Genomic DNA, 26,134 nt, shown 5'->3' with positions numbered 1-26,134 from the left:
CAACTCTATTCATTATATCACACTGCTTCTAAAAAGATACTTCTAAAAACTCACTAAAAGACTATAGAATTAGCTGATTATACCTGCAAATGAAATAAAGTATTCCAAAATCTAAAAATCCACGCACACAATCTACACTTGAGATTTCCTAATTAGTCCTTAATTTGCCCGATTTCTTAGTACATCCTTAGCAAAGCTGCAAAAATTTCCTTTAAGTGTGTTTTACTTGTGGTACCAAGGGCTTTCCCAAGTCACAGCATGTCCTTCTTCATATAACATACTCTACTTCCCCTCATCCATAACTGCAAACTTGCCCCTCTTCTATCACTTAAACATCTCTGGAAAATCTAGTTTTTCCATGAAAATTTCCAGGACTTATGAAAAGAAGAGCTGATGGCTCTTTTGGATTTGTTCTTTCTAAACTTGAAATTTTCATTATTAAAATTTTACTTACAAACTTTCTCCTTGACCCCTGTGTTAAACTACACTATTAATTTTATATCAATTACCTTTTTATGATGTTGTCCCATCTTTTACTTCTTAGTATATGTTAATGTGTCTTCATTATAAGAGCCTAGTTAACTGTCATGCACAGTTAGGCTTCCAAAAAATACTTGGACAATGAAGACATAAGAATGCAAAGCATAGAAAGTTTTTTTTAGGGGAAGGGAAGAAAGGAGATTAGAAGTCTTGGGTATCTCCAGGAGAATAGTTTTGAGAGATTTCATTTTCAGTATTTGTAATGTTTTTGTATAAAAATACTATTTTGCCCCCTTATGTTCCATTAAATTTTAAATTTGGGTTTCCCTATAGTCAGTGCCATAACTAGAGTTACTAGATGAAAAACAAATAAGTGCTTACTTAGGATTGAAAATGTATTTTACCTCTTTGTATGAATAAGGATAGGGACTCAACCTGTGAATTCCTTGGTATGAAATTCCTGGATAAGAAAAGTCCCTCTACCAGTGCAGATTGGCACTATCTCTGTGATTTTTAGTCTTACAAAATTGTATATAGAGCACTGAGAGATTAACAGATTTGCCAGGGATCCTATCAGTCAATAAAGGTGTAGAGGTATGTTCCTTGAAGCCAGATCTTCTTGGTTTTGAGGCTGGCTCCCAATTCATACTGCCTCCCACGGTGTACTAAGAGAAATTAAAATATAAAAGCATGCTTAAATAATAGTATGACTCCATTGTGCATCATATTTTAACTAAACAAAACCAGTGATTCTGATCAATCCTAAATATCATTTCCCACTGTTATGGCTAACTGATTGTTAACAAAATGGAGGGATATCTAATTTAACTTTAATTGCTTTGGTATTATTTTATAAAATATTCTTCATAGAGCTAAAGAATAAATTTAACATCTGGGCCAAGACAGATTTTTTTTTATTTATTGTTTAATTATAACAGGAATTCTTACAAATGGTTTCATTTGTCTAGTGTCCCATAATACAAACAAGCATCATGTTTTGTTTTGTTTTAGTAACCTCTCCTTTTATTTTCAGAATTTCAAATTTGGTGTTTAATTTGGAGGGGTTAATTTGTTCTTTTCCTGGCTTTTTAAAATAGTAGCTTTTTTATTTCCAAAATACATGCAAAGATAGTTTTCAACATTTACCCTTGCAAAACCTTGTGTTCTAAATTTTTCTTCTTCCTTTCCCCTTATTTTTCATCCCTAAACACGTGCAATTCTTCTAAACATATTTCTACATTTATCAAAGCATCACATCTTTAGTAATCACTTTACCATTTTGCATTGTTGCCTAAACATAATGGAAATTAAAGGGGAAAGTATAATTTTATACAAAAGCATCACTAAGTATTTAAAATAAAAACATCTTATCCTGAACCTACCCAAAAGCCTTCTACTCCCTTGTGCTCATTTCCCTAGGAAATTCAGTAGCTCATTTCATAGTTTTAGTTTTTAAATCTTCATCACCCAGGTAAAACTCACTACCTCTTCAGTTATAAATTCTCCACTGTCTCTATGCCATCATCTCTTCAAGGTCTTGCTAAAACATGAATATTATTATTGAAAACCAATGTTCCTGTTGTTATAAGGAAAAACTTCTACTTGAGGTTACAGGTTGGCGGGGGAGGTCAGTGACAGATAAGACAAAAGCATCAATAAAACATTTGAAAAGTTAAAGAAGAAAACCACTGTTCTTTCTCTCATTTCCAAGGTCATTGACCCTGTTCCTTTCCATTTGCCTCATTGCCATCAACATCCTCCTGCTCCTCAGGTTCCTAATCTAAAGATTATTTTAGACTTATTCTTCTTCTTTGATTCCCCTCTCTCACCATTAGCCACGTTTTTCTCTTAATATTCTTCCTCAGCATAACATTTGTTCTCCATTTCAACATTCACCTCATCCAGGCTCTCCTCACCTCACACCTGAGTTATAGAAAAGCCTATTAGAACTCCTGTTCTTTCTTGGATATTACTTTAATACATAGCTGGCAAGATAATATTTCTCAAATATAATTTATGTCTTATTATTGTTTTGGTAGCAATCTATTCCCGATTGCCTTTGGATGATATGGGAGAGAGGGATGGTGATAATCATTTGGTATTCATGTCTTTTTTTAATATGGCTACCACATTTCTTGTTACTTTCCCAACCCAACTTTTCCATTCCTTTTTAACAAGTTTCCATATTGTCCTTCAATTATAACTTTTTAGTTTCTACTACTGCACCTTGACTTTCATTGGTGAAGGCAGCTCCCTCTACTATTGCAAATCTGTATTTTCTTTGTAAGTTAGAATTTTATAGATTTACCTCACAGCAATAAGAAGTTAAATAACTTGGCCAGGATCATACAGCTCATTGTGTGTCAGAAGTGAGATATGAACCCAGGGTTTTCTGGCTTCAGAGCAACTCTCTGTCTACCATTCTATAATGAACTCTAATCTTCTGAAAAAGAGATATAAATAGTGCCAGTAGGGTTCTTACAATGAAATTGTTTTGTAAATTTTAAAACATTATATCAATTCCTGACAAAAAAATTGCAGAATATTTTATAAAAATAACATAGTATACCTATATTCTATATAGGGGGGAAAGGAAAACTTTTTTTTTCTTTACTTCTTTTCTTCCTTTTTTTCTTCTATCGTTTCTCTTTCTTTTTGGCAAGTTTATTTAACTAAGTAAGTAAAAGAAATGGTATTAATCTATTTAGCTTTATAACTCTGTCCCCCACTCCAAAAAAAAAAAAAAAGGGAAATGAAGCTAGTTTGCAAAGTGCTTGTCAAAGTCTCCCATGCTCTCCTTGTGAACAAGGTAGAGGTATATGCTAGGCAGGAGGGTAGGTGGGTAGATTTAGAACTGAATAAATGACCAAACTTAGGGTGTCCATTAGTACTTTAATGCCAGTGTAGGAGGATGAAGTTAGTTGAGTGTCCTCAGTGACTTGGGTGAAAGTGTAAGGGGAAGGAGAAGGGAATAGACATTTATAGCACTTACTATAGATGACACATTTACAAAATACTGAGTACTCCAAGACTAGAAAAACTTACAGATTCATGACAAAGATGAAAACCATAGATTTCAACAAATTGAACCTTGGATCAAACCTATGATGATGAAACTTCGAGTCCTAAATACAAGATGAGGGAGGAACTGCTTGATATTGGTAAGGATGGCAAACTCGAGTCAGCAGTAGGATTCATCAGTCAAAAACAAAAAATGACTGAGATATTCGGATCTATTAAGATCATTAAGATGATGAGGAAAATGGCAGCCCCTGGTCAAACCACATCGATAAGGCTCTCTTGGGTTCTAGGAATCACAAAGTGGAAGTGTCAGAAGGAACCTGCCTCAGCAGCCATCTGGTTCAACCTATATACATATCTACCACCTATCACATACTTAACAAGGAACCATCTGACCCCTGCTTGAAGACCTCCAAGGAGGGGGAAACTACCTTCTCTTGAGGTAGCTAATTCCCTTCAGGACAGCTAGAATTGTGGGGAAATTTTTCCCAATATCATCTTCATTTCCCCCTTTGTAATTTTTACCCATTTGATTCTGCCAACTGCCTGGTTCTGCCAGTGGTGAGATGTGTTGTAAGAGGGATTTCTTTTGGGATACAGATTATACTTAATAACCACTGAGATTCTTTCCTCAAGTCTAAGAATCTATGATTCTGTGAAATGTGAGTTATTCCGTCCTTCAGTATTCAGTTCCAGATATTTTCATTAAATTCCTTCTTCCAGGACAATCATTAATTATTCTAAATATTCTGCTGGATTATATTTCCTGGTTATTTTGGACCATATAATAAGATCATAGATATAGAGATGAAAAGAACTGTATAGACAATGCAGTCCAAATCATTCACTTCACACATGAGGAACCGAGGCCCAGGGAAATGAAATGAATTGTCCAGAATCATACCAGCAGAACAGGTCTGTGGTGGGATTTGAACTTACATCTTCTAAGTTAGAGTCAGGGCTTTTTTTCATCTCCATCACACTGCCCAATACAACTTATTAAAAAAAAAACTTCATATATTTCCTTTTTTCTTAGAAGGTTCTGCAGTCTTAGATCATATTATAAGACACATAGTGTTTAGGTTTAGGAAAATGATGGTACTATCATACTCTCCCCTGATCACTGCACCCAAAATATCATCTCCATTGTAGGAAGGTTATTGATAAAATTGCAGATAACAGATGGATTTATTTGTCTGGTCTTACTTCAAATGCTTATTATGATGCTGTGCATCCCATAAATACTGACAGAATGAAAATAGATATTTGCACATGCCTCTGTGCCTTGGTGCTATTCAAATTAAATTGATGCAGTTCCCATTCTCCAGGGTCTTAGTGTGCTTCCTGTAACCTCACATGAATTATGTGTACTGGAATGCATTTTTCATGCACTGTTGTTCAGTCACGTCTGACTCTCTGTCACCCCATTTGGGGTTTTCTTAATAAAGACATTGGAGAGGTTTGCCACTTCCTTCTCCAGCTCATTTTACAGATGAGGAAACTGAGGGAAAGAGGGTTAAGTGACTTGCCCAGAATCACACAGCTGGTCACTGTTGGAGGCTGGATTTGAACTTATGAAGATGAGTCTTCCTGGCTCCAGGCTGATGCTTTATGCACTATGGCATCACAAGCTGTACACTGGCACTGCCTTAGTAATGTCCATCATCACCTGACACCTGTACAGTCTAATAATCAGTCTCCCTCCCTCGTCTTTCTTCCCACAAGGTCTATTCTCCTTTCAGTTGTCAAGTTGATCTTCCTAAAGCACAGATCTGATCATGTCACTCTTCCCCACAGTCAATTAATTCCAGTGGTTTCCTGTTGCCTCCAGGATCAAATCTAAAACCCTCTGTTTAGCTTTTAAAGCCATTTATAATCTGGCCCCGATGTTCTTTTCCAATCTTCTTTGTCTTACTTGCAACCATATAATCTGTGATCCAACAAATCGCCTCTCTGCTTTCCCTCCTACAAGACACTCCATCCCTGGCCTGGAGCGTTTTCCCTTGTCTGTCCCCCATACCTAGAATTCTCTTCATCTTCTCCTCTGTTTCCTACCTTCCTTCAAAAGCCAGCCAAAAATCCCACCTTGTTCAGGAAGTCTCTCTGAATCCCCTTTAATCTTAGTGACTTCCCACCACTGGGTTTTTTTTTTTTTCAAGTGATCCTTTCTCTCTCTTGTTTTTATAGAATTGTTTGTATATTTTCTTTCCCATTAGATTGGGAAGTCCCACAGAATTTAGCACAGTGCCTGGCATGTAGTTGGTGTTTAGTAAATCTTGCGACTGACTGACTTGAGATAACTTTTAAAGAGGATAAGATAAGGGCAAGCTTGCATAATTTGTTTTTTTTTTTTCAAAAAAAAATATTACTATAGCTTCTGTTTAACATTTATTATTGACCACAATAGGTAGAATTTTTTAGCATATTAAGCTCAATCAGACTTTCTAAATCATTTCTAAAGCAAAAGATTTTTTAAACAAACATAAATGGACAGGAAATTGGTTAAATGGAAAGTGTTTTAATCAAGCATCTTATATTTTATGTGTTTTACAATGCCTTTCCCAAAAAGCATGAAAGAGCTTCTGCTTCTTAATGCAGGATGACCATCGGTGACTAACAGGATTCCCCAGCTCAAGCAGTAGTATTCAGTAATTACATATAGAATTACATTTTAACCTCAGCTTTTTAAACTCTTTATAAAATGCTTTCTTAATCTGTTTCCAGTGAATTCTATTTAATCAAAAGTCTTACAGGGGATGTGTTTACAAATCCTCATTAGAGTTATTCTGTTACAGTCATTCTGTGGTGAAAACATTTTTAGACTTTTTACTGGGCCTGTATTTGTATACAATGGTCTCAGAAGGGTGGATTAAAGCATTTTGAAAAACCAGATGAAGAAAATATAGGTAAAGGAGGAAAACATCTGACTCAAGGGCCAAGATCTCCCACAGTTTAAACAGATTACAAATACATATATAATAGACCATAGGTCTCATGATAACAGGGAACATATCTTATGCTGATTGTTTTGTCTTCTGTTTGTGGTTATGACTTAGTCACATGTGGCAAATGAATGAGAGAAAAGTCATGGATGTACCAGGCACTAATGTAAAGAGTTGTATTTTCCCCTGAGCCTTTCAAGTTATTTTTAATATCATAATTAGTTTCTGTTTTGTAAAAGGAACATAAAATAACTAGGACTACCTTAGTCTGAACATTCTCAAATAAAACTTATCATATGCAATTTTTATGTCCTTAGGAACCATATTATGTACGTTGCATTAAGCCAAATGACAAAAAATCCCCCCAGCTGTTTGATGAAGAGCGTTGCCGGCATCAGGTAGAATATCTCGGGCTACTGGAAAATGTGAGAGTGCGGCGGGCAGGATTTGCTTACCGTCAGACCTACGAGAAGTTTCTTCACAGGTGAGCAGGGTTCTTCAAAGTATCTTATGAATAAGATAGTCTTCCTAATGTTCACATTTCAAATGATAGTAACAAAGAATAAATCCTAGAACTGGTAAAAGATGTTCCTCATCTGTTGGCATGAATGATCTTGGGAAATAATGCATCCTCTCTTGGAGAAAGGAGATGAGGTCTTTAAAATTCAGTTCAATTTAGGGGAAAGCAGAGGGACAGAGATTCTTTAAGAAGTTCAAGAATATTTTAAAACATTTAATTTTAAAATATTTAAATGATATTTAAAGTATAACATCATTAAATGAGGATTCTTGAACTAAATAAAACATAAACCTTATGCAAAACCAAGATTTTTTTTTAACTTTTTGAGGCAATTGTGATTAAATGACTTGCCAAGAATCACAAGCTAGGAAACATTAAGTATTGTGACCAGATTTGAACGCAGATCCTCCTGATTCAAGGCCAGTATTCTATCCACTGTGCCATCTAACTGCTCCCTAAATTGTCAGTTTTCCTGGTTGAAATTACAACTTAACTTTTAAAGGTAATTTTAGTTTGGCTTTCTTGATAGTTTCTAGCAAAAGTGATCTACTTGCATTGTCTTGCAAACACAAGAACTTATAATGATAAGATTTACAGCAATTCTCCATAACCAATGCAGAGATGTTTATTTATATGTTCTAACTGTAACTTGTAGAAAATGAATGGAGGTTAAATAGTACACAAGCTGAGTTGGGGAATAGATGGAAGCAGTCTCTGGACCAAACTGGAGTGTGATTAGAATGGTATGATGTGAGGCTCAGTCTCTGAGAGGACAGATGGGAAAAGTAAGAGAGACAGAAATAAAGAGCAAGGCTGTTAATGATGAATTACAAACTATATAAATTGTATTCAGTCAACCTTTTTTATATCTTTGGCTTCCCTCTGCCCTCAAACTTTAGATTTGCTACTATATTCAAAAGAAAATGAACTCTAGTTCTTTTATTGGTAGAGAAATAAGTTAGAAAATGGGCTTAGTGGGACCCCATCAGTAAGTATGAAATTGGAAAAGTCAAAAAGCAATCCCTATATCATTTATTTAAAGAAGCATTTTGATTCAGTATTTTACTATGTAACCTATCCCACAAAAGTCATCCCTTTTTCTTTTTTTGAAACAATTGGGGTTAAATGACTTGTGTGGGGTCACATAGCTCATGTCTGGGGTCAGATTTGAATTTAGGTTCTCCTAATTCCAGGATTGGTGCTATATTCACTGTGCCACCCAGCTGCCCTGAAAACCATTATTTTAGATAAAAAATATGCTTCTGGAAAACTCCAGCTTCCTATCTCAGATGAGTCCAGTTTCTGTTTTAAATTTCATGTCACTATAAAGTAACAGGATGAATTCCTCAAGCCACACATGAAATGGAAATCAATTGCATTACTGATTCATTATGTCCTTCAGTGTTTTTCTATTGCAATCCCATATTCATTCAGAGTCATATACTTTAATTGAAAGTGGGAAGTGGAATGGGAGCTAGAGCTCCATCAGACTAGCAGACTGTGGTGCTGAGAGGACTATGTTTCTCTTTGCTCAAATGAGTATTTTACAATGATTTCTTGGCTCAAGACTTGGCTCAAGTTGTGCAGGCTTTTATTAAGGATTATCAGTTTAAACCCAGATTTCTACCTGTCACTTTCCTTTATCTTCATGTCTTTTATAGAGAGAGACAGATAGGGATTTTTAATGTACCAATGACCTTGAAAGCTTTGGAGGTCTTTGGGGGAGGAAAAGATGCTGTCAAATGGCAGATTTATTCTGAGTTCAGCTTTATAATTAGCAGGACCATTCAGGATGTGATTTGCTAAGGTACCAGGGTCACGCTCTTTGCCTTAGGGAAGGAGAGAAGAGCGACTTTGCATTGATTTGTTAGATAATGGAAAACCTTTAAGAGTGATATAGCAATGTCATCATACCCAGTTTTTACAGTATGTCTGCAAATATTTCCAACTTGTTTGGACCATTTTTACCTATAATGTTATTCAAATATTGACACTTCTTCTTACTTAGTTTTTTGGGTTGTTGTTGTTTTTTAATTTTCTGGTTGCCCTTATCCTTTCTTAATGTATCATTGTTTAGTTTGTCCATCTCTTTATTTTGTGGGTCTTATTTGTTTCCCATTTCTAACTGTGTCATCTAGTCTCTTCTCTATCCTCATGGATTTTTTTCACCATGTATAGTTTTTCAATTTCTTATCCTTGTGAATGAAATTATTTTAGCTGAGGATTTTATTTTTGTTACTGTATTTTTATAATAGGATTGCTTTTTTTTTTTAAGGAATGTGCCCTCGGATATTAAATTTAACATTAACGGTAGCATTTCCAGAAACGGGACCTTTCACCATAACCAACTTTGAAAGTAACAAACCCATTAACATACTGCTTATTACTAAGCCAAGGGAACAGGATGCGTTTTGCTTCTATTTTTATGCAGCTGTAGATTCCAGAAGGTCCGTTTTAACTACTCTGTGTATCAGATTCTCTTTTGGTTAAGGGGTTCATCCCCGTAGGATTGTGGGAACATGTGTAGTCTGAGAACATGCTTGTTTCACTGTAATTGAGCCCCTTGAAGGAGACGTGCAATATAAATCCAGGCTGCTAGAATCCCATTTGCTGATATGCTCTCATGCATGCCAGACCTTTGCATCTTTGCATTCGCTGCTGTCTTTCATCACCCACATACACTCCAGCCATTTGGAATCTGTCTTCCATTTCCCATCACCACTAAAGAAATTGCTCTATCCCAGATTAGTTATGAGCTCTCCTTCTCACCAAATCCGACTCTCACCTCAATCACCTGCTATCCCCTGTCATTTCATGTCTCTCCTTCTTTTTACTGATAAACTTCTAGGAAAAAAGCTTTCTGTCCTCATTGCCCCCACTTCTTTTACTCTCATTCCCTTTTCAAGCTCTTGTAATCTGGCTTTTGATCTCATTACTCAATTGATGTTACATACATTCAATTCTCTAAACATACATTCTTGATCTGGGGTACACGAATATTTTTTTAAATGTTTTAATGTACTTGTTTCCCACAATCCTATGTATTTTATTTTATGCATTTAAAAATACCATTCTGAGAAGGGGTCCACAGGCTTTGTGGAACTGCCATTAGCAAAAAAGGTTAAGAATCCCTGCTTTTTACCTTCTCTCAGTGATCTTATCAACCCTAATGGGTTCCGTTATCATCTCTATGCAAATGTATCCCACATCTATGTATCCAGCTTTATAGGCTACAATGCGCTATGTATCCTCATGGGCTACAGTCTTGCACGCCAACCACATTAATCTCAAATTGAATGTCCCATAGACATCTCAGTTTCAGCCTGTCCAAAACAGAAATCACAGTCTTTCCCTGTCACATTGAATAAAGTGTTAAACCTGGAGTTATGAAGACCTGAATTCAAATCCAGTTTTAAGCACTTATTTGCTGTGTAACCCTGGCAAGTGATGTAACTTCTGTTTGCCTCAGTTTAAATATCTGTAAAATAGACATAATAATAGTGGCTGAGTGAGAATGGGAGGATCAGTCATTCTTGACCCCTCATTCTTTCTCAGCACTTTCCCCCCCCACACCCATATCCAATCTGTTGCTAATCTTTGAAACATCTCTAGAAAATACCTCCTCCTCTCCTGTGATGCTGGCAACCCCTGGTACAGACCCTCACCATCTCACCCCTGGACTATTTTAATAATCTACTAGTGGATCCACCTCCCTCCCCTCTCTCCCCAGTCTAGTCTTTCCTCGATTCAGCCACAAGATAATTTCCTCAATGGTACCTCCAGACCTTCTCGATAAACTCTACTGGCTCTCTATTGTCTCCAAGATCCAATACCAAATTCTGTTTGTCAAAGCCCTTCATACCCTAGCCTCCTCCTACCTCTCCAGCTTCTTATACCTTACTCCCCACAACATATTCTTCAGTCCAGTGACAGCAGCCTTTTGGCTATTCCACACACAAAGCATCCTATCTCTTTATCTCTGGGCATTTTTTTTTTGGCCATCCCCCATTCCAACAGCACTCTCTCTTCTCAACTCTGCCTACTGACTTTCTTTAAAATCCCAACTAAAACCCCATCTTTTTCTATCACCCTTTCTCAATTCTTCTTAACTCTAGTCCTTGCTCACTTGTAATGATTTCCTGTGTATCCTGTTATATAGCTTGCTTTGTATATATTTGTGTATTGTTTCCTCATTCGATTGTAAGTTCCTCCAGGGCAGAGACTGGTTCTTACTTTTCTTTGTATCCCCGCCAGTGCCTGGCACATAGTAGGTGTTTAATAAGTGTTTAATGATGGATTGAAAAGGGATACTATTTGTAAAGTGCTATACAGACCTTAAAAATACTAAATAAATACCACCTAATATTCTAAATTTTCATGTTCCCACTGAGGGAACTATTATCTTTTATAGAGGTAGGAAACCATGAATTTACAGTTATAGAACCCAAAAAAAGAACCTCATAAAGTTGTGATTATCACTGTCAAATGTTACAGACAGGTCAAGGACAAGGAGAGGAAATGGGTTTAATTATTGATCCTAGAGAAGTTTCAACAGAAACCAAAATACATCATAAGCCTAAAAAAATGAGTGGGAAAATGAGGAAGAAATGGAGCTTGAAATGAGGAAGAAATGGAGCAGGTTTCTGAGGAAGTTGTCCATTTTTTAGAAGGGGGAGACATGTTAACAGATAGGCAAGGAAGATATTAAAGACATCATCAGTTTTTATAAATGTCTACATCCTTTTATTTGTGGTGAAATGGAATTTAGTCTTTTATAATAAATTAGGGTTTTTTTCCCTTTTAAAAAAAATGGAGTTACCTTTTTTTATTATTTGTTCACATAGCTTTATTCTTTTCCTGGAGAATTAAACCTAACTTTTTAATATTGTGAATTTTAAAATGGATGGAGTTTAACTGCTTACCTTTCTTTCATCATAAAACAATTTTGATAATTAAGTCGTGGTGAAATTACAGACATTAAATTGTTTTGTCTTAAAATGCATAATCCTCTGATCCACCCATTCACTAATTCTCAAATATAGCAGATATTTTAAAAGAAATCTTCTTAAGTGATCTGAAGCTGTTATTCATTTTTTTTCTTTCCATATCTTGTTGGGTTTTTTTTAATTGATCAGAAGAAAAATTCAGAATTGGCTTATTTTATAGACCATTGAAATTCTTAGCATTATATCTAGGGAGTCTTAAAAACAATTCTGACTAATATGTTACCTGCAGCTGCCTTTAGTAAAGATGCCAGAAAATAAACAAAACAATTGGATGGCTCCCCAGAAGCACATAAGGGGAAAATTTTGCAGAATAACATCTTTCAACTATCAATTTAAGTACTTTCACATGAATTAATTTTGTTTCATCTTCACAACAATCCTGTGAGGTCAGCAAAGTATTTACCCTGGTTTATAGAAAGTTGAGTCCTGAACACATGTCAGCTGATAATCGACGGTCAGAATTAGAATTCAAGGCTTTTGATCCCTGTCTAGTGCTCTTTCTGCTTGGCTTTTTTTCCCCATTCTTTTTCTCTTTGAAGTAGTTCAGACTAGATTTCCTAAGATTTGGTTTGTCTCTGTGATCCTATCTATCTATTCTTTCTTTTAAGATTATAGTTGGGGCAGCTAGACAGTGCAGTGAATAGAATACAGGGCTGGGAGATAGAAAAATGTTAATTCAAATCTGATCACAGTCACTTACTTCTGTTTACCTCAGTTTCCTCATCTGTAAAATGAGCTGGAAAAGGAAATGACAGTATCTCTGCCAAGAAAACCCCAAATGGGATCACAATGAGTTGGACACGATTAAAAAAATGACTGAACAACAGCAAAAAGATAGGGATAAAGGTTAAAGAGCATAGAAAGGCACTTGTTTTAGATAGAGAGGTATTTGTTTTAAGGTATTCTTTCCTGATACTGGTCAATATGCCCTGTTTCAAGAAAATTGAATGTGTCGCTTCTATTCATCCCTTTCTCTCGATTCCCTCAGCCATCGCCTTAGTCCAGGACCTCATTACCTCCTACCTGAACTATTGCAGTAACCTTCTAATTGGGCTCCCTCTCTGCTTGAAGTCTGTCACCACTCCATTTCATTTTCTATTCAGCTGTCAAAGTGATTTTCCTAGGTCGACATCTGACCATATCATTCCTCTATTTAAAAAAACTCCAACAGGTCCGTGTAACTTCCATGATCAACTAGAAAGTCTTCTGTGTTAGCATTTAAATCCCTTCACAACCTCAACCTTTCCTTTTTTCCATTGTTCTTACCCTTGACACAAACTTGACAGTTTGATAACCCAGGTGTTCTTACTATTTCTCACACTAAACCCTTCATCTCTGCTCTCTGCCTTAATGATTGCTCTCCTCTTCACTGGAATGCCCTTCCTCCTCACTTCTGCTGGCTAGCTTTCTTGGCTTCCTTCAAGACTCAATTCAAACTCACCTTCTCTAGGAGGCTTTTCCCCATTACTTTCTTCTTTCATGTTCTTCTGTCTATGCTGGATGTATCTTGTCCATACCTATTTATTTACAACTCCTCTATTAAACTGTAAACTTATTGAGACCAGAAGCTTTTTTGACTTTTTCTTTACATCTCCACATTTAGCACAGTATCTGGCACAGAGGAAGTGCTTAATAAATGCTTATTGGCTCACTGACTATGAAATATTATTATTTGCATTATAAAAGAAAACTTTATTTTACAAAATAACTTAGAATACAAAATTTTAAATGATTGCCTTTACAGAAACTTATTTTACATGCAAGTTCTTGGTAGTCTGATTTGTGTTATGAGAGGCAACATGGCAGACAGGGAGATGGCTTTGGGAGCCAGAAAGGGTTGCAAAGCCCTGCCTCTTATATATAATGGCTGCATGACCTTGAACTTTATTTAATTCCTCAGTGTACTAGGCAGTTCCTTAACACTTTACATTACAGACCTGGATAAGTGGAAGGATTATCACATACAGTGTTCTGTGTTCCCCAATGTGTTCCCTCTGCGTTCCCCAATGCATTATTACCTATAATGCCTCCATCCCTCTGTAATACCAACATCTAGTCATAAAGTTCAAATGAGAATCACGAATGTAAACTGCTTCGTAAATCTCAAAAGTGCTATGTAAATTCCAGCTATTAGTCATAGAAATGGGACTAACATCTCAGAATCCATCCTACAATCTAATGGAGGAGAATTGAAGTAGAATAAGAAACATACATGGGTAACTTTGAGCTGAGAAAGTCACTCAGTAAACATTTATTATATTTTTATTGTGTGCCCATCACTGTGCTAAATACTGGAGGGACAAAGAAGGCAAGTGATAGTCCCTGCTTTCAAGAAGCATACAGTCCAATGGGAGTGATAACTATGAGCATCTGGGTCATAACAAGAGTACAAATAGAGCATGATCAATAGAAGAAGGTTACTGGAATTAGAATTGCTGGAAGCAGAGATGAGAGACATCCAATGAAAGTACCTGGTCTGGAGATGGAGTGTCTGTTCGTGAAAAAGTTAAGAGTCCAGTGTCCTTCAGGACTATGTGGCAGGGGCAGGGATGGGAACAGAGGGAAGAGGAAGTGTAAAATGTAAGAACCCTAGAAAGGTGGGGAGCAGAGTATGTAGGACTTAGATTAAGGAAAACAGAGATCCCTGTCTGATGATTACTTGAAGATAAAATTCAGACACAAAGACATGAAAAGAGAAGGAATAATTGCCTATTAAAAAATGTGAATATCCAAGCCTGGAAAGATGAGGAACAAAGTAGATAGGACTTATATTAGAGGAAATGGAGATCGAGGTCTGATGATGATTTGAGGATGAAATTCAGACACAAAGATATGAAGAGAGAAGAGATAATTGCCTACAAAAAATGTAAAAATCTAACCATGGGGAGTAGAGTAGGTCGGATTTATTTTAGGAAAAATGGAGATCCAAGTCTGACAATTACTCAAGAATGAAATTCAGACACAAACATATGAGGAGAGATGTAAATATCCAGAGATCTCGATGACCAGATTAGATATTAAAAAGACACATGGAAGATGCAGTTGGCAGCAGATAATGGAGGATGAGTGCAAAAGTTTGACATGGTTCTCTAAGGACAATGTTTGGAGAGAATGGCTAGAGATCTCAGTGAATTGAGATTCTTGGGAAAAGCAAGAAAAACTAAAGGGCCTAAGCTATCCAGGAGGAAAGAAGACTTGTTCCTCATAACCATGAGGAAAAGGTGGTCCTGCTCCTCAATTTGAATTAGGAGGTGTTAGTAAGAAAACACTTAGATGCTCCTGATAAGTATGAGTTCAGAGCCAGACAAAGCTCATACCAAGATATTGAAGATATTACTGGTTATAACTGTGGAGTCACTATTTGTGGACCAGAAGAGTTCATGGAGGACAGTGGGCAGCAATACAAGTCAAGAGAAGAGCAAATATTCTTAGATTTTAGAAAATAGAAGAGAACAAAGTTGGCAAACCACAATCCAACAAGCTTGACTTTTATTCATGGATAAATTCTAGAATCCATTACTAAAAAGATCACTTAAATGATGAGTGTGGACACCTAAAGAAGAAAGAGAAAGCGTTCTGGCAGGATGGGCAGAGTGAGAGGTTGGGAAGAAGCAGAACACTTCAGTTCCTCCTTGTTTAGATGCAGATTGGGTCAGGAGATCTGTCTCTGGGATCCCTTCTAAAATCAGGATTCTATACATGGCAGTAATGGCATTAGACCATAATCATTGATGTGCAAAAGCCCTGCAAGTTTTAACAAACCACAACTTAAGGTGATTCCATGATATGACACGGCAAACAAAAAAGATAAAGGAAATTTTTCTTGAGGGGAAAAAGGAGAAGATTAGACTTGTGATTTCATCAATGTAGGGATTGCCAGACACTAGGATAATTTCATCAGTTTGATTGAAAAAATAGTAAATTTCTACAGGGCAAAAGAGTCTGGTGTTGGAGATAAGAATAACAATTAAAATTATCATTGCCCCTCTTTTCAAGGAATTTTCCATCTGGAAGAGGATTGAGGTGGTATAAGACATGTGCACAAGTATGATACAAGAGTACTAGGTGGTACAAATGGATATGGGTCTGGAGACAGGAAGATCCAAGTTCAAATTTGGCCTCAGACACTTACTGGCTTTGTGATCCTGGGCATGTCATGTTTACCTTTTTTACCTTAGCTCCTCATCTGTGAGATGGGGATAATAATAGCACCTACCTTCCAGGGTTATTGTAAGGATTCAATGAGAAAATAATTATAAAGTGCTTAGTTTAGTGACTTGGCACATAGTAAATGCTCCATGAGTGTTAGCTACTATCAGTATTATTGTAGGACTTACAGTAGGGAAAATAATGATTCAGGTAGACCAGAAAATTTGAAGAGAAAGAGATTAGTTCAGTGCGGGAAAGGGAGTAGACTCTGTACAGAAAGGAGAGTCCAAGCTGGCCCTTAAGGAAAAAGGATTTCAACAATCAGAGATGCAGATGAAATAAATCCAAAGCTTCAGAGGGATGCTTTGTATGAACATGGGAAAGTAAAAAAAGGCAGAATGATATTAGGAAACCGGTAATTTAGTTTTTTTGAAATGGAAACAAGTAATTCAGTTTTATTTGGAATGGAGCTAAGCAGTATAGGGTGGAAGAGGAAGGCAGGCTTCAATGTTAGATTAAAGACAAATCTCAGAAGGTCTTAAGTGTTAAGGTAAGGAGGTTGGATTTCATCCTGACAGCAGTAGGAGATCAGTAAACTTTGAGAGAGAGAGAGAGAGAGAGAGAGAGAGAGAGAGAGAGAGAGAGAGAGAGAGAGAGAGAGAGAGAGAGAGAGAGAGAGAGAGAGAGAGAGAGAGAGAGAGAGAGATTGATTTGCATTAAAGAAATTAATTTGGCAGCTGTGTGAAGGATGGAGTCAGGAGGGTAGAATTTGGTTGCAGATAGACTGATTAAGAGGCACTTTCAGTCATCTGATGGAGAGGTAATGAGGGCCTGAGCTGAAGTAGGGACAGTCTTAATGAAAGGGAGAAAATGAGTGTGAGACACATTATACAGGTATTTGAACAGAATTTGGCAACTCTAGATAGAGGGAAGGTGGGGAGAGGTGTGAAAAAAAATGGAAGGATCAGCGATAACTCTAAACTTTTTTATTATTATATTTTTCCCTTTTTATTGTTTTCTTTTTCCTGGTTATACATGTACATTAATTTTTAATACACGTTTCTTTTTGAATCATGTTGGGAGAGAAAAATCAGAACAAAAGGGGAAAACCATAAGAGAAAAAAAACAGAAGGAAAAAAAGTGAATATAGTACATATTGATTTAACATTCAGTTTCCAGACTCCAAACTTTTGAATCTGAATGACTAGGCAAAGATGGGGAAAGGGACAGGTTGGGAGAGGAGGAGAGGGTAAAATGAAAGGATTAATTTTAGAGATGTTGACTGGGAGTTACTCATGTAATCTCAATATGGAAATGTTTAATATCTACTGGATATGCTAGATTGACATTTAGAAGAGAAAACAGAAAGTATTTGTATTATCAATTTCTTATTCATATTAATGTCTGGGATTTTTTTTTTTTTTTGCATAGAGCTGATTATCATAATCGCGGGAACAGATGAGATCACTAATGTCAAAAACAGAGTAGAAGGACAAAAAATGAGAGAGCCTTGGGGCATATTTGTACTTGGAGGATGAGAGGAAAAGGTGGACCATTTAAGAAGATGGAGAAAGCATTCAGGAAGAAAAGAGAAGCCAGGGAGAACTGCACCATAGAAATCACTAACTTATCACTAGATGTTAGAATATCACTAAAGAGGGAATAGTCAAAAGGGTCAAGTATTAGTGGTATTGTAAGGTATTCATTCCATCACCCTGATCACATTTGCAATGTAGTGTTTCTTCCTGAGCACTATATCTTAAAAGGGCTGTTGACTAATTGGAGTTATTCTAGAGCACAATGACCAGAATTTTGAGGAGTTTAGAAAATATAACATAAGTACAAGAGTTGGAGGAACAAGAGATGCTTAAACTGAAGAAGAAAGAACTTAAGTTGTCCTGATATATAGATAATATTTGAAAGTTTATCCTAAGAAAATAGAATTTATTTTATCTTCTGCTTGGACTTGGAAGTTTAAACTAGGAGTAATGGATAGAAACGGTAAGATTTTGACTCCATGTTAGAAGAAAAAAAAATTAGAATTGTCCATAAGTGGACAGTAGATAATGAGTTCTTTATCTGTGGAAACTGTGGTATAAATTCCAGATGACTGGGGTATTCATGTTTTGGCCAGGAATTGAACTGGTTGATGTTTGAAGCATCTCCCAATTTATAAAATTGTATGATTCAATAAACCTTTGTAACTAGATTATTCATAGGATTTAGAGCTAAAAGGGACTTTAGGGATCATTTGATCCATAGATGAGGTTCCTTACTGAAGGCACATAAGTAGAAAAGGAGGATTTGAATTTAGGTTCCCTTCACTCCTTATCCTGCTCTCTTACCATTACCTCATGCTGCCTTTTCTTTCTTTGCACTCTTAGATAGTAAAGCTATCTATTTAATTAAAATCTATATAAATTCATATATAGATACACTTTTCCCCCATGTCTTCCCAGCATCTATGCCCTGGAGTTCCTTTAAACTTCTCAGGATCATATAAAATCCCCGGGCTTTCTGATTTAAAATCACTGGAGTGAAATACATTAAGCTTCATAGAAGATTCTTTTGGAAGTCTTATGAGAGCACAAAGATGTTATTTTTCTGCAAAGCTTTCTCTACAGACTAATTATTCAATTAGTAAGCTATAGAAAGCTATATAGCCTTCCTCTGATAAATGTTAAGCTTAGTAAATTCCTGTTGCTTCTAAAATAAAATACAGATTCTTCTCTTTGGCTTGTAAAAAGCCTTTTACAACTTGGTCAAAACCTGTTTCCAGCCTTGTTGTACATCACTTCATCTCCCACTCTTTAATCTATTCCAAAATGACTTTGTTATTCTTACAAGGAATGTCATCTCTGGCATCCTTGCTCTTCTCTGACTATCCCCCATTCTTGGAATGATCTGATTTTTCTCATGTACATATTTCCACAATTACGTTGCACAAGAAAAATCAGATCGAAAGGGGGAAAAATGAGAAAGAAAACAAAATGCAAGTAAACAACAACAAAAAAGTGAAAATACTGTGTTGTGATCCACACTAAGTCCCCACAGTCCTCTCTCTGGGTTCCATGCTAATTTTCACAACAGATTTTGAAATGAATAACATTTTTAAACTCTTCCAGATTTTATAGAGTCAAGAGATTCTCCAGTAACATAAACGCTTGTGGTTTACCTAGGTACAAGATGATCTCTGAATTTACCTGGCCCAACCATGACCTCCCTTCAGACAAACAAGCTGTGAAAAAACTGATTGAAGGCTGTGGTTTCCAGGATGACGTGGCTTATGGAAAGACCAAAATTTTTATCCGAACTCCCAGAACACTTTTCACCTTGGAAGAACTCCATGCTCAGATGCTTGTAAGGATTGTCCTCTTTCTGCAAAAGGTAATTGTGCCTTCTCCATTTAAACAGAATACCAATTTTCATATCCATAACAATGTGTGGGAATTCTCTTTCTAAATTATTGATTATTTAGATGAATTCTGAGAAACTTCCAAATGACCCCGCCCTCCCCAACTCCATTTTCCTCAATTACCAGATGAAGGAGCTGTATTAAATGAATTCCATGGTCTCTTCCATTTGGAAATTCTCTGATCCTTTCCTCTTCTAATGTCAAATAAGAAGCATTTATCAAGTACTATCTGTGAACCTTATAAAGTGCTAAGTGCTAGAGTAAGTTCCTAGCATCTTTTCCCAAAGTCAGCTTGTTCCATTTCTTTGTATCTTCCTTTTCTGTATATTTAACAAATAAAAACAATAAAAATAGCAAACATTTATATAGTCTTTACTATGTGCCAGGCATTGTGCTACATGTTTTACAATTATTTCATCAGCTCCTTGGAACAACCTTCAAAAGTAGATGCTATTAATATTCCCATTTTACATTTGAGAAAATTGAGGTAAACAGAGCTTAAGTTATTTGCCTATACTACACAGCTTAGAAGTGATTAAAGACTCAAGTCTTTCTGATCCTGGCCTAGGTTGATTAAAATCTCCTTGAGAGCAGGCACTGTTTTCACATTTATGTTTTTATCACCAGCACAGTGCCTAGCATATAGTAGGTACCTAACAAAGGTTTATTTGTTGATTTTTGTATTTCTATTTCTAGCACCTAGCATAAAGCCTAGCACAGAATATACACTTAGTAAGTTTTTGCTTATTGGTTGCTTAAAGCAGCCACATCCTTGAGAACTACATTAAGTTATTAAATTTAATTGCATTAAATTAAACTGTAAATTTTGATTTTTGCTATTTCTTTGTGATTTATTCCCTGAATTTTTTTCTTTCCAAATGGGAGGTAAAACCAGTCAGTCTTTTAGAATATGTATAAAAGCAGCTCTTATCCTTCAAAGATTTGGTCATGTTTAAGCATTTTCTCTCAAAAGTCCCTCTATCCAATTGTCTGAGTACCCCTTAGTTTTACGAATCACACAGAATAAGAAAGTGTAAAAGGAAAAACACACACACACACACACACACACACACACACACACACACACACACACACACCTTTTTAAATCACCAATCCAACAAAGTTAAAAGTGTTTTTTTGTGGCTGGAAAATCAAGCAGGACAGGCAGCATAAGTCCCTGGCTCTCTCTAGCAAGGGACCCTGCTTGACTTTCTTTTTGTTACAAAACAAATCTTTATGTATTCCTAAGAAAATATACTTTTTCCTGTATTTTTTTGGAAGACTGCCATAACTAAATAAATAGGCCTTTACAGCTTCTGGGAGACTGCAAGCTCTCAGTGGGAGAAAGGGCAAACCTTGAAGGCAGGAAGACCAGAGTTCAAATCCTGATTCAGGTGTGTACTGCCTGCCAGGACAAATGACTTGAGGTCTCCATGTCCCAGACAATCATGTAAGACTATAAAGTTATGAATGAGTTTCCTCTCTGCCAGTAGAAAGAGTCTCCATGCCAGGAAATCTCTATAAGAAATGAATCACAGGTTTAGATTCCCCTTTATCCCCCAACAAATGAAAGAAAAAAAGGAAAAAAGAAGGAAGGGAGGGAGGAAGGAAGGAAGGAAGGAAGGAAGGAAGAAGGAAGGAAGGAAGGAAGGAAGGAAGGAAGAAAGGAAGGAAGGAAGAAAGAAAGAGAGGGAGGAAAAAAGGAAGGAAGGAAGGAGGGGGAGAGTGAGGGGAGGGAAGGGAAGGGAAGGGAAAGGAGAAGAAAAGGAAGAAAGACTCAGGATAATAATACAGGGCAAAAAAAATTAGGAAGCTTGCCCAAATTTTCTTATTATTTAGCCTTTTCTCAGGGAGGTGCTTCTTTCTTGAGCAGCTGTAGGTATGAGGGTACTGTTGCTTAACTTCCTTTATAGAGTTATGTGGATATAATAAGGGGAAATGAAAGTGGCACTGGGGTCTACACACTATCCCTCCTTTTTGTCTATCAATTCCCTTCATTGAAAACCTAGTCATTTTTGAAAGTGCAAGTTGGGTTCATTAGAAAAAATGATGGGAGACCCTGGCCTTCTTTGTCTCCTTCCAACTTGTGCATTAAAAAACAAAAAGCAGTTAGTGGTTTTGTAGCATCAGTTAGCCAGTGGCAACTTGTTAGATGTAAGGGGTGCAGAGTCAAGGGAGCAGCAGCTGTGAGCTCTGCTGAGCGTCTGTAACTGTGCTCATTTTGTTCTAATTAGGGTAATTTAGCTTTTCTTCCTGGTTTATACAATTGACTTTTTCTTAGAGGCTTACTGCAAAGCTAAGTCTAATTTGGGAGCCTTTTGCGTTCCAAAGTAACTGGCTTTATTATTGGTATATAGGGCATGTCTTGGTTCTTCCTGCGGTGTCAGAATTCTGCACCTAAGTCAGAAGTTCCGAAATAATCATAGAATTCATTATTAGCAAGTGAAAGAAATAAGGATTTCCTGTTTGCCTTAACCAGATTAGCTCACAGCAAAATGCTCTTTGTTTTTTATGATGTCATGCTTTTAAAGAGTCAAATAATTTGACCAATAAAACCTCCCACTTATATATTTGAAGAACGAACTTACTTGGACTTTTGCCTAATCTTCTACCATCCTAAATATTTTCTTGAGAGTTGTCAACTGAACTCCTATTAAAAAAAAATAAAACACATAAATCTTTGGCAAATCTTTGTGGCAAAGACTTAAAGAAGAGAAATCAATGCAGTCATCAAGATAATAAAGTTCTTGCCTTCTAACTTTCAGAACCTACACTGATTCATTCTCATCCATTACCCCTCTTAGTTTGTTCTCTTGGGTTTGTTAAGTATGACTCTGAGAGATACAGGAAATGGGAGCACAGGCTGTTCTGAAGGAGCTCTTTGATGACGGGGATTATGACTCAAAAAGAAAGGGATTACTAGATCAATAAACTGCCTTTGTCAATTTGGTGGCAAAAGGATCAGGTGCTCTGGTGATATTTATACAGTATATAATTAAATGTCCTGTGAAGCAAGCATGTCTAGCAAGTCCTTGATTTGGTTTTGTCTTCTCTTTCTTCAGTCCTATTTTTTGGGTATTTTTAGACCTTTTGTTATCACTTATGTAGGGTTTTTTTTCCTTACTTTACTCTTTTCCCCTCCTTCCTTCCCATTTCTCCTTCCTCTCATTCCTTCCTGCTCCTCCCCTTTACTACCTTCTATTCCCTGTCCCTCTTCTTCCTTTTCCCTCCTTCCCTTCCCTATCCCTTTCCACTGATTCCCCCCTCTTCTTTATCTACCCTTGTCTTCTCCATTCACTTCTTCTCTCCCTTTCTATTCACTCCATTCCTTCCCTTCCCGACTCTAAGCCCTTTTCTCTCTTCCCTTCCTTTAACTTCCCACATTTACATGGTTTATTCAAAGCACTACAGAGAAAAACAAAACAGTTTTTCCCCCTTCTAGAACTTTTAATCTCATTGAGAAGATTTCCTCAGAGAAATCAAGTGCCCTGTATGTAGTGCATGTTCAAATTGGGTATTGGACTGAATAATTCTTTTTCTCTACTGCTCTCTTAGCTTCATTATTTATTTATTTCAAAAAAGGGAACAGAATATCTTTCTCATGAGTTTGCCACTGGGAAATTTGTGATTTTGCTTACTTAGCATTGAAAGAAGGCTGATCCTTAAAAGAAAATGCTCTTAATATCTCCTTTGTACTTACCAAATGTACATCAGCATATATATTATTTCATATCAGAGTTGTTGGTATTTGTATCATAATATCCCTTCTGGGTTGTTGTTCATCCCTCATTCTTGAAGAAAATCAATGACATCACAAACATGATGTCTTCATTTGTGAGACTTGGATTTAAGGAAGCAGAAAAGCACAAAGCTGCCAGTCTAGCTCTTCTCCAGAGTCCTCAGATTCCAGTGGCAAGAAAAGGTCAATATGACTGGCATTGGCCCAGGATGCTGTGGATAACTTTTTAAATTAAGGTTTGTCTGAGGCAACACCCATCCAATGACTAAGGGCTGGGTAAGAATTGAAACAATTTTCTGCATTGCAAGTTCCCTGAAAGCAGGAGCTATGTATCTTCCAACTTTGTATATACTCTGCATCTAAACCAATGCTTTATACCTAACAATTGTTGAACTATATGTCCATTAAGTTTTGAATTTAGTGATACAGAAGGGTCATATAGGGGAAATGCAAAAAGAACCTGGCAACCAACAGATTTTTGTTTGAGTTCTTATCAGTAGCAAGTTTAGAATAGGATCAATAACCCTGAAGAAGCTTTTATCCAGTCACTTAAAAAGCAAGATTTTGTTTTTAAATATTATGTTTTTTATTTTGAAAATACAACCCTTTGCTGAAGTATTTTCCACAATTTAGTCACCTATGTACCCAGAATCATTTCCCCTCCTGGCTGTGCTTTTGATTCTCCAGATTTTGTTACTACAACTCAGCTGCCTTCTAACTCTGAAACATCCTTCCTTATGCCGTGACCCACTTTCTTATTTGATGAGTTCCTTTAGGGGGGTTTCCATTTGGGGAATGGGTTTAGATCAGCCATGATTCATCCCCCCTTTTGGCTATGCTTCTGCCTCTTTAGACTTGGCCACCATTCCCCTATACTTTGCCTTTTCAACTACTTTTCAGCTCCCTTTTTATAAAATGTTGGCTGCTCCTTTTAAAATGTAATCTCCTTATACTTTAACATATTTAACATATATGAGACTGCCTATCATCTAGGAGACGGGGTGGAGAGAGGGAAGGGAAAAGTTGGAACAGAAGTGCAAGGGACAATGTTGAAAAATTTCTCATGCATATGTTCTGTCAATAAAAATCTATAATTAATTTTTTTAAAATGTAATCTCCTATTTGTGGAAATACATATAGAGGAATTACATGTGTTTAACATATATTGGATCATTTGCTGACTAGGGAAGGAAGGGGGAAAAGGAGGGGGAAAAATTAGAACATAGGGTTTTGTAGGGGTGAATGTCGAAAATTACCCATGTGTATATTTTGGAAATAAAAAGCTATAATTAAAAAAAAAAGAAAGAAAGAAAGAAAAAATGTAATCTCCTTGAGGACAGGAACTGTCTTTTTGCTTGCATTTTTGTCCCCAGTATTTGGAAATGCTTGTTGCTCACCTGCTAGTCCATGGCAGAAGTGAGCTACTGGCCTGTAGCTTACCTGGATGTAGGAAAAGTTTATGAGACATATTGTACAATTGTTAGGCTTGTCCCAAAATTGCAGGTATCAGCTTTCCATCTCTCAGATTTCAGATGGGTTATTGTTGTTGTTCTATTGTGTGGGACTTTTCATGACCCTATTTGGGGTTCCTTGGCAGAGATACAGAAGGTTTGTCTTTTCCTTCTCCAGCTCATTTGACAGATGAGGAAACTGAGGCAAATAGGATGAAATTACCCAGCTAATGAGTGTCTGAGGCTGGATTTGAATTCAGGAAGCTGAATCTTTATAACTCCAGATCCTGCATTCTACCCATTGTACCACCTAGCTGCCTAAACAATAATATTTGTGAATAATGTGTCCAACTTGTGAAAAAGCCAAGACGTGTCAACTCTGTCCTTCTTGCTTTACCACCATGTTGTAAGCTCCCTGAGGCTATCAACAAGGACTTCACAGCTTACCTTCCAGTCTAGTTATAAGCCTACTATAGCACCTATAGCAACCATAAGCTGAGTGGATGAGTCCAGAATTAAACAGGAATCTTTAACATCTAATGGACAGTCTTTCTTTTGTGGTAACTATGAAAACGTGGCCATGTTCAAATAGAAAATGCTATAATTGTCATCTTACAAATCTTCATTCACACAAGACTCCAGGGGCCTGGTGGCCCCATTCTTCCCTGCCCATCTTCCTAATTAAAGAAAAATACTAGCTTAATTGCTCAGACTCAACAGTTTGAGGGCAATTTTCAAAACTGTGATGGGGGAGAAAGGGAGGAAATAGAAAGAAGAGGAAAAAAAAATTCAGATTGTGTAGGGGAATGATCATAGACTACACTACTCTACTTCTCAGGATTGAATAGGGATCTTTCTCCTTTTGACCTAAGAATATAATTATCTGATCATCAATTAGAAAGTAAATTTATTGGTATGACAGCTAAGAAAAGCAAAATACCTTAAATTTATTTTTTTAGTAACTCAGAAGAATCAAAGAATCTGAGTAGGAAGACACCAGAGAAGCCATTATATCTAATCTCTATATCAATTTTCTTAAATTTTCTGGTCTCTGGATCTTTTTTACATTCTTAAAAATTACTGAAGATTCTTTTATACTTTAAAAAAGTATTAAGGACCTCAGAGAGCTTTTATTTATTATGTAAGGTATATCTATCCATATTTATGAAATTAGAAATTAAAATATGAATTTTTCAAATAATAGTGAACCTGCTATTAGTTACACAAATAACATATTTTATGGGAAAAAAACCTATCTAAAACAAAAACATTTAGTGAGAAGAATGGCATTGTTTGACATGTTGTTGTTTTTTCCCAAATCTCTAAAATGCTTGGCTTAATGTAGATCTTCATATCTCTTTCTGCATTCCATCTATTATGATCTGCTGTTTTGATGGAAGAATATGAAAAA

The 26,134-nt window shown here is 36.5% G+C and overlaps 1 protein-coding gene across 3 annotated transcripts in view; it reads left to right on the top strand.

Moving 5' to 3' along the window:
• Window positions 1-26,134, top strand: part of MYO1D (myosin ID) — a 396,161-nt gene that overhangs the window by 173,159 nt on the left and 196,868 nt on the right. For all 3 annotated transcript variants that reach the window (XM_051992392.1, XM_051992391.1, XM_051992390.1), the window contains exons 15-16: window positions 6,761-6,927; window positions 19,298-19,505. In XM_051992392.1, coding sequence (XP_051848352.1) covers window positions 6,761-6,927; window positions 19,298-19,505 — 375 coding nt within the window. The remainder of the gene's footprint in view (window positions 1-6,760; window positions 6,928-19,297; window positions 19,506-26,134) is intronic.

This window comes from Antechinus flavipes, chromosome 4 (assembly GCF_016432865.1).
Source record: "Antechinus flavipes isolate AdamAnt ecotype Samford, QLD, Australia chromosome 4, AdamAnt_v2, whole genome shotgun sequence".
Lineage (NCBI taxonomy): Eukaryota > Metazoa > Chordata > Mammalia > Dasyuromorphia > Dasyuridae > Antechinus > Antechinus flavipes.
The sequence above is the reverse complement of the archived record's forward strand: the minus strand, read 5'-3'. Positions and strand labels throughout refer to the sequence as shown.